The 13490-nt window shown below is 53.6% G+C and overlaps 1 protein-coding gene across 3 annotated transcripts; it reads left to right on the forward strand.

Moving 5' to 3' along the window:
• Positions 1–721: 721 nt before the first annotated feature.
• On the forward strand, positions 722–8670 carry CEACAM4 (CEA cell adhesion molecule 4). 3 transcript variants are annotated; one of them, XM_033198490.1, is made up of 7 exons: positions 722–884; positions 1794–2153; positions 5916–6033; positions 7060–7112; positions 7445–7476; positions 7975–8016; positions 8292–8670. In XM_033198490.1, the coding sequence occupies exons 1-7, from the start codon at positions 821–823 to the stop codon at positions 8355–8357; spliced, it is 735 nt and encodes a 244-aa protein (XP_033054381.1). In that variant the 5' UTR covers positions 722–820; the 3' UTR covers positions 8358–8670. The 3 variants fall into 3 exon arrangements, with proteins under 3 accessions (XP_033054381.1, XP_033054388.1, XP_033054370.1); XM_033198497.1 differs by lacking the exon at positions 5916–6033; XM_033198479.1 differs by lacking the exon at positions 8292–8670 and having other exon boundaries at positions 7975–8247.
• The last annotated feature ends 4820 nt before the right edge of the window (positions 8671–13490 follow it).

The raw sequence follows: 13490 nt of genomic DNA on the forward strand, positions 1-13490 counted from the left end.
GACAGTCAGCTTCACAGGACAGAGGCCACCTGGGATGGTCAGGGAGAACATGGACAGGCCCTGAGCCACAGCGCAGCCAACAAACACGGAGAAGGAGGATCTCCCTGAATCCCTCCTCAAGGACAGCAGAACCCAGAGCCACCCACCTCCCTCCACCACAGTCCACTCTTCCCAGGACATGCAGGACACCTCCCTCCACATCCAGGAGCTGGGGATCCTCCTAAGATTCCCAGGCCTGGATCTGTGTCCCTGGGTCAGAGGCAAGGCTGGTGACACTGGAGAGAGAGGACTGGTCCCCCGCAGTTGCCCCCCACTTTCTATCCCACAGAGCCACCTCTGTCATTTTCTTGCTGGGTATCATCCCACATTCCCTGAGAACTGGGGAGCATGAGGAGACCTGAGGGCCCAGCTGGGTTTCTGTGTCACAAAGGGAAACAGTTCCCCGAGTTTGGGAGACCCCAGAGTACCTCTGTTTGTGGTGACATTCCCAAAGGGTCAGTGCAGGGGTGACAGGTCACCCTCTCTGGGGACAGCAGACTCCATCAACCCTGCTTCTCAAAGTGTGGTTAGGAAACTATAATGTACACAGAAGAGAAAGGGGAAGGAGGGACAAAAAAGGCAGAAATGAGAGGGGAGGGGGCAGAGGGGTGACCTGGGCCGAGTCCCGCCTCTGCCCTGGCCCTGGGAAGTGCTTCTGCCCTGGAGGAGGCTCAGCACAAAAGGAGGAAGGTCAGGGGACCTAACAGTCACAGCAGCTCTGACAAGAGCATTCCTGGAGCCCAAACTCCCCTCCACGGAGGACAAGCAGGCAGCAGAGACCATGGGCCCCCCCTCAGTCGCTCCCCATGGCGGGCACAGGCCCTGGCAGGGGCTCCTGATCACAGGTGAGGGAGGACTCTCTGGGAGTGGGTGGGAGGAGGGAGCACAGAGACTGACTGGAGTCTCTTGGGTAGGAGGGGACAGAGGGCTTCTGGCTGGGGTCTCCTGGGGCTCTGAGAGGGGACTGAGGGCTTCTGTTGGAGGCTGGATAAGAGAGAGAACATCATAGAGGGGCAGGGGTCACCACAGGAAAATCTCAGTGAACTGAAATTGGTAAAAGGCAGGAAAATCTCAAGTGTTCTTGTTTTAGTTAATCATCACTGGCCACTACATTTTGAAAAATGAGAATAATAACTATTATCAGATGACACTTCAAATAAACATAACCAGGGCATAAAACACTGTTCTTAGCCAACAACTTCAGACACTGGGAAATAAACCTCAGGACTTGGAGGCCCTGGGAATGCTATGAATTCATCCACGGGAGTCTGCAGCCTGTCCCAGGCACTGGGGTGCAACCAAGATCACACAAGTCCCTGTCCTCACGGAGCTCACGCTCTCATGGGGAGGAAGACAGACACCCAAAGGGATCAAGAATGTGAGGTCAGGTGTTGACAAGAGCTCCGGAGGGAGCAGAGCAGGGAAAGTTCAGAAAGGGAAGACCCAGGGTCTCTAGAGGAGGTGTCAGGGGAGGAGTCTCCCAAAACACCCTGATGTGAGCAGTATCTGAGAGCAGTGTGGAGGGAGCCATGCAGACCCCTGGGGAAGAGGATTCCACACCAGAAAATGCCAAGGTCAGAGGTGTTGAAGGAATGGGGGTCGTTGCTGCTGACCCAGGCGGGGACACACACACACGCACACACACACACACTCCAAGGCTGAGGGAGGAGGAGACCCGCTGAGGACCCAGGGCCTTATTTTTCCATCCCACTACCTAGGTCCCGGTATTGACTGACGCTCTCTTCACCTCCTAGCCTCACTTTTAACCTTCTGGGACCTGCCCACCACTGTCCAGTTCACTATTGAAGCCCTGCCGTCCAGTGCTGCAGAGGGAAAGGATGTTCTTCTACTGGCCCGCAATATTTCAGAGACTATTCAAGCCTATTATTGGCACAAGGGGAAAACGGCAGAAGGGAGCCCTCTCATTGCTGGTTATTTGATAGACGTTCAAGTACATATCCCGGGGACTGCATACAGCGGTCGAGAGACAATATACCCCAATGGATCCCTGCTGTTCCAAAACGTCACCCTGGAGGACGCAGGATCCTACACCCTACGAACCATAAATGCCAGTTATGACTCTGACCAAGCAACTGGCCAGCTCCACGTACACCGTGAGTGATTCCCCCATACCTCTGGGTGTTGGGGGTCAGTTCCGCTTCACACACATGAGATTGTCAGGCCTGGGCTGTGCCTGCATTCCCCTCTGCATTTTGTCCCGTGTTGAGATTTGAGCATTTAGTGCAGGACACACACACAGGGGGTAAACTTCAACAGATCAGAATTCCTTTCCTGCATCCAGACCCTGCAGACACTTGCTGAATGGGGTCAGGGCGGGGGGGCCTCAGCAGGAGGAGGTCAGTCTCAGCCAAGCACCCCGTGCCCTCCCCATGAACCTGACCCTGAGAAAGACTCTGGAGAACTAGGTCAGGGCCTGGCCTGAGGGGGTCCTGGGATCCTCACAGAGAAGCTCAGCCCCAAGGCTCCTGACTCCAGGTGACCCCGGGAAGCCTGTGCCAGGGCTTGGGTGTGGTCTCCTGGGCAGGGTTGACTGGGAGCAAGGATTTACCAGCTGAGCTCACCAGTGCCAGCTCAACTCCCAGAGTCTCATCTGGACAAGGACAGAGCCTACCACTTTACCTGGGACTCAGTCTGGAGAGGACAGGTGGACAGGATTACTAGGGCATCGGCCCTCTGAATGGGGAGCTTAAGAGATGCCCTCGGGCAGTCAGTGGCCCAGGAGTAGGAACAGAGGTGAGAAAATGTTCCTGGCAGCTTCTTGTCCACCAGGGATCATGCCCGGGGTGCTCTCCCATGGAGGCAAATAATAACAGAGGCTCTTGATGTGAACACCTCCTCTGTGCCAGCTTCATGTCAGATCCTGTGAATAATTTACAGTTCATCCATAGACAATGTGGCAAGCCACAGACCATTTCCCATTTACATATTGTATGGAGGAGAAAGTGAGGCACAGAGAGATACAGACACCGGCCAGGGTGGGCAGATCGCAGCTGGCAGAGTCACGGGAGGACTGTCTGCAGCTACTGCCACGTCCTCTCCTTCCTCCCTGGTGCCTTATTAGGTGTCCGTGGACCTCAGAGCAGCCACCGGTTCAGATGTTTTCTTCTTAGGTGTCTACAGCTCAAAGGGGGAGATTCTGGTCTGGAGAGTTACGAGTAAATACAGAATTACTCAGTTTTTTCTTAACTAAATCACCCGCCTCAACAATCAGTCAGTGCTGGGGAAGTTCAGGCCTCCTTGCTCAGGTCCACACCCCCATCTCTGGACATGAAATCTTGTGTTTACTGATGTGTTGGTATCATTCCGATGGAAGGATAAAGGGGAGGACTTTGCTTTCTCCCCCTTTCACACCCTGCACCAGCCAGGGCCCAGGGTGAGATACATACTCTGTAGTTCTCTTATGAAGGAGGGAGGGACTGAATGAAGGAATGATCTGTAACCTCTTCAGAGACACAGACCTGGATACAACATCCTGGGAGGTTCTGGGCCCAACATGAGACACACACTCTGTAGTTCTCTTATGAAGGAGGGAGGGATTGAATGAAGGAATGATCTATAACCTCCTCAGAAACAGAGACCTCGATACAAGATCCTAGGAGGTTCTGGCTGCCACACCTGTTTTCTGTCCCTCTAGGGGCTAAGACCCATGTCCCATTCCTCTAGCCCCTTTCTCCTAAATCTGCCCCTGGGAGCAGTCTCATGTGACTCTGGGGCTGCAGGGCTGTGGGAAGGTTTTCAGGGGAGAGATCGGGCTTGCGGGGAGCCCCACACTTTTGCCTTCCGTCCTGCAGCTCTACCCGGTTCTCACTGTGAATATCCCATAATAATCCCCCCATCGTTTCTGGGGAGTAGAAAAAAGTAAATATTTAAAAATATGCCAGGGCATCTGTTCTTCTTAGCAAGTCCAGATAGTTATTAGCTGGCAGGAATAAATTGTTATTTTACCAGAGTCTAACCTGCTGGGGGTTTATGGGAGCCTAACTGACCGAGAGGAGGGGAAATATCCAACTCTGGCCCCCTCAAGCCATCATCTCCCACCTAAGGGGAAGAAAAAACTGAGAGGCACTGAGACACTTGTGACATTCACAGCCCAGGGCACAGACTCCATCCAGGACCACAGAACCCCTCCCTCCCCACACTCACCACCGCATCACTGAACATCTGCTCACCCAATTTCCTGTTGCCCAGTATATCATGTCCTGGCTTTCAACAAAAACTACAAGACAAATTAGAGCAAAAAGAAAAAATAATAATTCAGTTGGAAAGACAGAACAAGCATCAGAGCCAGAAGCAGAAGTGGCAGGGATGTTGAAATTATCAGACCAGGAATTTAAAACAACTCTAGGGCCAGGAGCGGTGGCTCACACCTGTAATCCCAGCACTTTGGGTGGCCGAGGTGGGCCAACTCCTGAGGTCAGGAGTTCGAGACCAGCCCGGCCAACATGGTGAAACCCCGTCTCTACTAAAAATTAGGCATGGTGGTGGGAGCCTGTAATCCTAGACACTTGGGAGGCTGAGGCAGGAGAATTGCTTGAACCCGGGAGACAGAGGTTGCAGTGAGCCGAGATCGCACCACTGCACTCCAGCCTGGGCAACAGAGCGAGATTCTGTCTCAAAAACAAATAAACAAATGAAAAAACAATTCTGACTAATATGCTACAGGCTGAAATGGAGAGCATAGACAATGTTCAGAACAGAGGGTGATGTGAGCAGAGAGATGGACAGGCTAAGAAAGAATAACAACATTTATCTATCTATCTATCTATCTATCTATCTATCTATCACCTATCATCTGTCTAACTACATATATGCTAGAGATCAAACTCACTGTAACACGTGGATCTCAGGGTGGTTGTGAGGATCTTTATTAAGAGATTAGAGAGATTAAAGCAGAGTTACACACAGGGTGAGAGTTCCCTTGATGCTGTCAACTAGTGTTCTTATTTTTTGATATTGTTATTAGCGATAAAATCAGGAACAATGCAGTAAAAATTTGGTTGTATCATGTACAAGTTCTGTGACCTTCCTTGACTTACTGAGGCACTGTAAGTCTCAGATGCTAACTCTGCAGCTGGAGCTGACGCCCCCTCCCTCAAGGTGATGGGAGGATGAGATGAGCTGTAGGTAGCTTGGTTCCCACTGGGCCTGGCACATGGAAGTCCCCTGAAAACAGTCAAAGAGCATCATCCCCGCTCATCAGCATTGAGTTGATGGCAAGGGCTCGCTGTCTATGACAATCATGGAATGGAAAAGAAGAAACAGAGAGAAGACTGGGCATGGTGGCTCGCGCCTGTAATCCCAGCACTTTGGGAGGCCGAGGCGGGCAGATCACCTGAGATCAGGAGTTTGAGACCAGCCTGGACAACACGGCAAAATCTCTACTAAAAATACAAAAATTAGCCTGGCATGGTGGCACACACCTGTAATCCCAGCTACTTGGGAGGGTGAGGCAGGAGAATCACTTGAACTTGGGAGATGAAGGTCGCAGTGAGCCAAGATTGCGTCACTGCACTCCAGCCTGGGCGACAGAGAAAGACTCCGTCCAAAAAAAAAAAACAGGGAAGAGGCATGAAGTGAGAGGAAGAAGGGATTTAAAGGCACAGGAGCAGGGCGAGGTGCAGGTACCTGTGGGAGAATGTAGGAGTCGGTGCATCCCAGTGTTTCAAGCCTGAGACACAGAAAATGGTGCAACCGTGGAGAGCGAGGGAGTCAGCTATGAGGACAGCACAAGAGACCACACTCAGGCTCTGGAGCATTTCCTTCCTACCTGACAGTGCCCCTGCCCTGCAAGGCTGCTTATGGTTTCCCTTGGAACAGACTTGGGCCTCGTCCCCTTTGCCTTCCCCTTTCTGCAGAAAACAACGTCCCAGGCCTTCCTGTGGGGGCTGTCGCTGACATCGTGACTGGGGTCCTGGTCGGGGTGGCTCTGGTGGCCGCCCTGGTGTGTTTCCTGCTCCTCACCAGGACTGGAAGGTACCACAGCTTTTCTGCAGCCTCCTCCCACCCCCTAGGCTGATCCCAGTCCGGGAGGAGGGAGACCCCGCCCTGTATTTAGGGCCAGGCTCTCCTCGTCCTCCCGAGGGATCCTTCCTTCTCATTCCATGGCTCCTCCCTTGCCAGCTGCTGATCCTAGGCTGCCTCCTCCTTTATGAATGTGGCACAACTAAATTTGCACCCCTGAGTGTGGTCCTAGTTCCCTAACACAGCAAAGTCACAGCTGCCTGGAGGAAGGAAGGGAGGGAGATAGGACGGGAGTGCTCAGAATCTGGTACCTCCTGCTGTTCATTGAATTTACCCACCCATGGGGGGGGGGTTTGCAGGCTTGAGATCCAAGGTGGGGGTCCTGGAAACGGTCACGCAGTGGGGAGTGGCAAAGCCTGGACAGGCTGGGTGGGGTCAGCATCCCGCCATGATTGATGCTGTAACTGCTGTCCCTGAGGTATGAGACGGGAGAACCTGGACCTAAGGACCTGCTGTCCTTTATGTCTCTTGCCAAGGGGTGGAGAGAGAGAGGAAAAACCCATTGCCCCCATTTCAGCATCTCCAGGCCTGAAAGGAGGGTCTGGCCATGGCAGAGACACTGAGTTCTGGGAGAATCTAATGCATGCTCCTTGCCTCCTCGTGCCCCCAGATCCCCCAGTGTCCTGCACACACAGGTGGCCCTGCTTTCCTTCTGGGGCCTTGACCCTTCCTCTCAGGCAAACCCCCCAGGTGGTCTGATTCCCTCCCTGGGTCCTCAGCCCCTTTCCTGGGTCCCTGGGTCAATGTTCTCCTCACCCAGCGTCTGCCTGGGGGTCCTTCCTCTCTGGCCAGGACAGATGTGGCTGCTTAAGGCCTTTCCTCAGCTCCCCTCCTCAGCCGCTCCTACCACGAAACTGATGGAGACAGGAAGCCTTCACTCCAGTCCTTGAAAATGGAATCCCTTCCTTGGCCTTTATTCTGCCCCTAAACGTGTGATTTCTCCCTGCACCCTCATCAATAACCCTTGACCTTTCCCAGGGCCAGCATCCAGCGTGACCTCAGGGAGCAGAGGCCCCCAGCCTCCACCCCCGGTGAGTGTCCCTTCAGCCCAGGTGTGGAAGCCCCTAGGTCTGCCCTACAGTGTCCAATCCTGCCAGTCATCCTCTGGGGGCCTCTGACCCTTTCCTTGGGGCTGCAAGGAGGATATCAGGAAACATGACACATGGGACCCCGACTGGCTTAATCAGACTGATCTGTGGGCTCTGGGTCATGCGTCACCTCCTCAACCTCAGCTGCTCAGGTCTCCCCTGGGAAGAGGTTCCCTCTCCCTGATTCTCTGGGAGCTGAGGACCCTCACACCCTCCTGCAGGAGGGGTCCAGGCTCTCCTCCCACTCTGCTGCTCACTCCTGTCTCTGCCCCCAGGCCACGGTCCCTCTCACAGATCCACCTTCTCGGTAAGCCTGTTCCCTCCCCAGTCCCTTTCTACTGGGGTCCCAGTAGTGCAGGCTCAGGGCAGGGGAACCATCAACCCCACAGCACAGCACAGCCCCACCTTCCCCCAAACAGTCAGGTCAAAGTGAGCCTCTCCGGCCAAGGTCCCGGCCTCCCTACAGGGCCAGGACCACCCACACCCTGTGCTGACCCCACCCTGGGATCCTCCATCGCCTGAGGAGACCCCTGGAGTCCAGCAGGTGCAGAGTGGACACTGGGAGCATCAGTCAGAGACCCACATTCACAAGGGTGTGGGGTGGGTCCAGCCAGGACAGGGGTCGGGGTGCTGTGTCCACATTCGGAGGCTGAGCTCAGGGGCAGAGCTGATCACTCCTGAGGGAAAATGCCTGGAAGTAGATGCAGGGAAGTAAGTCCTGGCAGATCAGAGAAGGAACTTTCCAGGCTGGGTTTCCATGACTCTCCCTCGCTGTCCCCTGACATCCCCTCTCTCCCCTGCCCAGGCCCCCCTACCTGGCCCCAGGACAGCCACTCCCATGTATGAGGTGAGTGTGAGCCATGGATGTTCTGGTCCCGCAGGCCCCAGGGGACCCAGGATCTACCCTCAACAGCACCTGGCTGAGCTCTGAGATTCAGGAAAATGCAGTAAAAATGAGAACAGTGGGTGGTGAGCAGAGGAGGGAGGGGCCTGGGAGCAGGAATCCCCTGAGCACAGCCAGGTTCAGCACCAGAGCAGCCCTGGGTGGGCCCAGAGTCTGGGAGATGCCAGACCCTGTTTTAGAAGGCCACAGGGGTCGAGGCCTCTTCTCTGTTTTTACAGGAATTGCTACACTCTGACGCAAACATTTACTGCCGGATTGACCACAAAGCAGATGTGGTCTCTTAGGTTCTCCCAGGAGCTGCTCCTGTGGGTTGACGGAGGTACCCAAAGACTCCAGCCCTGGGGACAGGGAAGGACATGAAGCCTGAGCCAGAGAACCAGCTCTGAGTCCCGAGAAGACACTGGCCTGGGGACAGGGAGGAAAGGGGTCTCTCCTAAATATCTGGGGACCCTGACAGGCTGCCCTGGGCTCTGGATGGGCTGGGAAAAAGGCCTCCCATCACCACAGGAAGCGGGGGCTTGCAGGGAAAGTGAATGGGCCTGTGGCACACCCAGAGTTACCTGGAAAGGATCTGAATAAAGAGGACCCTTCCTCTCATTGGCTCTTTTTCTGCTCATGGGAACTTAGCAGAAACTCACTTGAAACTCCATGTCCATTCTCTCCTGGGTCACACAGGGAAAATATCATCTTCACCATATCTCAACCCCAGTCTTCTTCCCTGGGAGGCAGAAATAGGGGGTTGGGAGTCAGGCTGGAGTGGACCCTACACAGGAAAGGGTGGGATTCACAGGAGCCCTGCCCAGCCAGCCGAGCGCTCGGCTGTCCTCACACTGCCCCAGGGACCAAGGCCATGCACAGCCCCAGCCTGGGTCCGTCTGTGAATGCGTGAGGTGTCTCAGGAGCACGGAAGTTGGGGCCATCTGATGTCCACACAAAGGTGAGCAATGCAGGAGCGTCCAAGGGTGGTGCAGATCATGGGTGTGACCCCCACACAGGCTCCAGTGTCCTGGACCCTCCTGCCCTCTTCAGCCAGGCCCTGGCAGCCCTGTCTATCACTGTCCTCCACAAATGAATTTGCCTCTCCCCAAATCCAGGATCCTGTGTGCTTAGCCCTGGCCACCAGGTTCTCCTCTGTCTCAGTGGCTTCTGCTCAGGACATCTTTATCCCTGGTGGGACACAGAGAGGGGCTGTCAGAGTAATCAAGGTGAATACAGACCCATAAGTCAGTCCTTGAACACTAACAAGGACTCTAGCCCCTCATTGCCCATCAGTTCCCACTTTACCCCCTGGCATGGATCTGACTGAGCAAGCCAACTCTTTACACAGGAGCATCCAGGTCAGAGGAGCAGGGCTCCCCCATCTAAAGCTCATGCAGGCTCCCATGGTGATGGGACAACCTGTCTGCTCCTCTCCCTGGCCCACAGCCCTGCCTCACCTGCAGCTCCTCAACACACCTGGGCCAGCGGTTCTCAGACCTTCCCTGAGGGCCCCTGGAAGGGTGATGATCTCATGTAGGTTCACTTGAACCAAGTGCCACCTTCCCACAAACAAGCCAGTCCCTGCACTAAAGCACAGAACCACACGGTTCCCAAGGGTTTTCTGCCACTGCCACAGGTTCTTCATCATGAGATGAGACGTAAGAAAACAACCGGCATTGAATTGTTTTACATCAGGATTTGCGTAGGGATTTAGCTCTAAATGACCCCCGATCCCACCTGCACACAGCATCAGATGAGACAAGATGAGGCCTCTTTAGTTTCCCGTTGATGCTGTGACAAATTCCCACAAGCTTAGTGACATAGAAACCTGAACCAAGGTGCCCACATGACTGTTGTTTCTGGAGGCTCCAGGGAAGAGCTCGTTTCCTCTCCTTTTCCACCTCCTAGGGGCCCCCTGCAAACTTGACTGTGTCCTCTTTCTCCATCTTCAAGGCCAGCAGTGCAGCATCTTGAAACCACTCTGTGCCGTTTCCATCCCCACATCTCCACCTCCTCCTGCCTGCCTCTGTCACTTAAAAGGAAGGAGCCTTGTTATTTTGGATGCACCTGGGGTAAACCACCATAACCTCCCCATCTCATGATCCTTCCTTTAATCTGTAAAGTGTCCTTTACCATGTGACATGTCCACAGATCTGGGGATGAGGATGTGCACATCTTTGAAATGTCCTTGTTCTGTCCATCACTCCTCTCAAGGCCATCTTCTCATCATCGTTCACCACAAACTACACATAGGCACCTGGATGGGTTCATCCTGACTGTGGCGTCAGTTCCTGCAGTGATATCCGCAGCACCCTCCAGGTCCTGAGAGAGGGAAACGGAGGGCTCTCCATGCCCCTAGTACCTCTCCACCTTCTTCTTGGTGACATGCTCAGTTGCTAAGAATAAAAGAGAGCAGAGGTGACTGAAAGATCACAACTCACCGGCCCTTCAGTAGTTCCTGGACATCAGCACCACGGACAGTGACCCAGTGAGGCTCTTTTCCGGGGTGGCAGCAGGGAGCTTGCAGATAGGAAGGAACTGCAGGAAAAACTGCCCATTCTATTCTATATGAGGACTGTAAGAAAGAGGAAGTCATCACAGAGATAATGCTATTCTTCTCCAATCCACAAATTGCGAAACATTTGCATGTCTGGACATCATGATTGTTAGCACATCTGCTGCCACTCCCTGCAGGACTGATTGCTGCACCCAGGATGGGGTCTCTGGGGGGCTGAGAGCCTGCTTTGGCCTCAGGGTAAGTCTCCCTGCCCTTGACATTTAGGCCACTATCTCTGCCTCCAACATGGTGGGAACCTTCCATGATTAACATCTGCTTCTCTGTGCCTGACCTTTGAAGCACACCCATCACTCAACCTGGAGCATCCGCTGAGCTCAGCATTCTGCTCCTCCATCGCCAGCTGAGCCCTTGGGGAGATGCTTGAGGGGATCTCCTGGGGTCCTCTGCCAGCTCCTCCAGGCTGAGCCTTGTGCTTGGTGTCAGAGGCCTTTGCCATCTGCTTGTTCTTCCCATAGGCAAATAATCCTTCTCAGGGACAAGTGGGGCCTGAAGATCTGTCTGAATATCTATCTGTTTATCTACCTATATATCTATCTTTTGTCTATCTATCTATCCAAATATATATATATAAAGCATGAGAATACTTTATTAGGCAAAATCACATACTATGAAAATGTTTTAAAATGCAATAGGAGGAGATGTGAAGATACAAAGAACAAGTGTGTAGTGACACACGGCTATCAGAACACACTGAAGAATCCACACCGCGGCTGGAGGCAGTGGCTCATGCCTGTAATCCTAGCACTTTGGGAGGCCAAGGAGGGGTAGATCACTTGAGGACAGGAGTTTGAGACCAGCCTGACCAACATGGTGAAACCCCATCTCTACTAAAAATACAAAAAAATTAGCTAGGCCTGTTGGCACATGCCTGTAGTCCTGGCTACTCGGTAGGCTGAGGCAGAATTACTTGAACCCAGGAAACACAGGTTGCAGTGAGCCAAGATCGCACCACTGCACTCTGGCCTGGGAGATAGAGCGAGGCTCTGTCACACACACACACACACAATCTACACCGCTTCCCCACTTCACTTTACCCAGAAAAGGAATGTTCTAGGCCACTTCCTCCTCAGCACACATCCCCAGGGAACCAAAATAGGTTCATAGTCACCCTCATCTTCCTCATTCCCATCACCTCCTACCCACAGAGGCATCTCTGGTCCTACAGACCCAGCCTTGCCTTCAAGAGGCACAGGTCCAACCCTTCCAGTGTCCCTGCTGGTCACACACAGCACTCAGGGTACACTGGAGGGCTTCTGTGCCTTGGACGGGAACAAACCCCACCTAACATCCCACACCTGAGAAGTCACCAGGGTCCTCTCTGCCTTGTCCTCACACTCAATGTCTGTCCTGGGTCACCCTTGTCATCTCTCCTGGAAACAGGCATGGCTTTTGACAGGTGGGGTCGGGGCTTTGTCTTTTCCAGAGTCCCTCCCACTCTGAGCACATGAAACTGCTCAGCCCCATGCAACCTTCTCTCACCAGGGGCCTTGTTCTCTGGGTCCCTGGATACCTGGGTCCATGCCATGTACATTTCAAAAAAAAAATGACAATGACTCTGGCCCTGACATCCTCATCCAAGGCACGTGTCTGACGAGAATCACCAGGTGAGACACCTGTGGCTCCACACACCTGAGGCTTCACTGCACAGGGGTGTCCTCATCCCTCTCCTCCCACCCCTAGGGACCGTGAGCACCACAGGCTGCCTTGGACCACCAGCTCCCCCTCCCATACACAGCCTCAGATCTATACTGACCTGCTACATGGAGAGGCTCTGATGAACAGCAGGCATTAGGAAATCCCACTGAACCAGGGCCCACTCGCGGCCCCACCCCTCCTCATATCTATGACTGGGACAGACACACGTAACACACCTGTGCTCACCGCCCAGCCCCCAAGGTCAATCACAGTCTGTTTCTCCCCTAGACCCACTGTTTCCCACAGCTTCCCTCCCCAGCTGCAGTCTGGGTGGCCTCCCTGCTGTTCTAACAGGCAGGTTCCAACTTTTGTGTTGTTGCCTGCAATTCCCACCTTTTCCCTTCCCCTTCCCCTTCCCCCTTCCCTTCCCCTTCCCTTTCCCCCTCCCCTTCCCCCCTCCCCTTTTCCTCCCCTCCTGTGTCCCTTCCTCTTCCCTTATCTTCTCTTCCCTTCCCTATAAACCCAAACATACTCACCCACCTACCTTGTGGTCAAAGTCATCAGCCTCCTGCTCCCCTCAGTCTTCTCTGACCCTGCATATGGAGGTGATGGCCCCTCCTAGAACACCCACCACTCACTGTCAGCCTTGCGTGTTAATCACAGGTTCTGCAGGGGTTACCTGTGTTCGGAGGTGTCACCTGTGGAACCAGAACTCTTGGAAGGACTGGCAGAGGGAACTGCTTAGGATATCTCAGGGATCCTGGCATCTGGTCTACCACAGAAATATTAACAACAGCACGTAGGGACAGGTGGAGGATGAACAGTTAAGAGGGTAAATATGGTTGATGTATGGGCAGAGAAGAAGAAAACAGGAACACATGCAGTACTCAAATAATTATGCCAAGAAAGGTGAGGACATGGAGATGGACATTCCCATATACTTCTGATGGGACTGCAGTTTAGTCCCTACAAGCAACATTGACCTCATCATGTTTAATGTGCACATGCTCTGACCACCATCCTACTTCTGAAGGCCTCCCTGTGCTGTGAGCTCTGAGAAGGCCGGATGTGCCTGTTCTGTCTCTGTTAAAGCCAGAGACCAGCCAATAGCCCACCCAGCACAGGGTACTTCATAAATACATGTTGAATGAATGAGCTCCGGGAACAGTACTCCACATGGTAGAGATATGTGCACGGGGATGTTCACTGCAGAATGTCTTGTCAC

This window comes from Trachypithecus francoisi, unplaced genomic scaffold (genome assembly GCF_009764315.1).
Source record: "Trachypithecus francoisi isolate TF-2019V2 unplaced genomic scaffold, Tfra_2.0 Contig01705, whole genome shotgun sequence".
Taxonomy (NCBI): Eukaryota; Metazoa; Chordata; class Mammalia; order Primates; family Cercopithecidae; genus Trachypithecus; species Trachypithecus francoisi.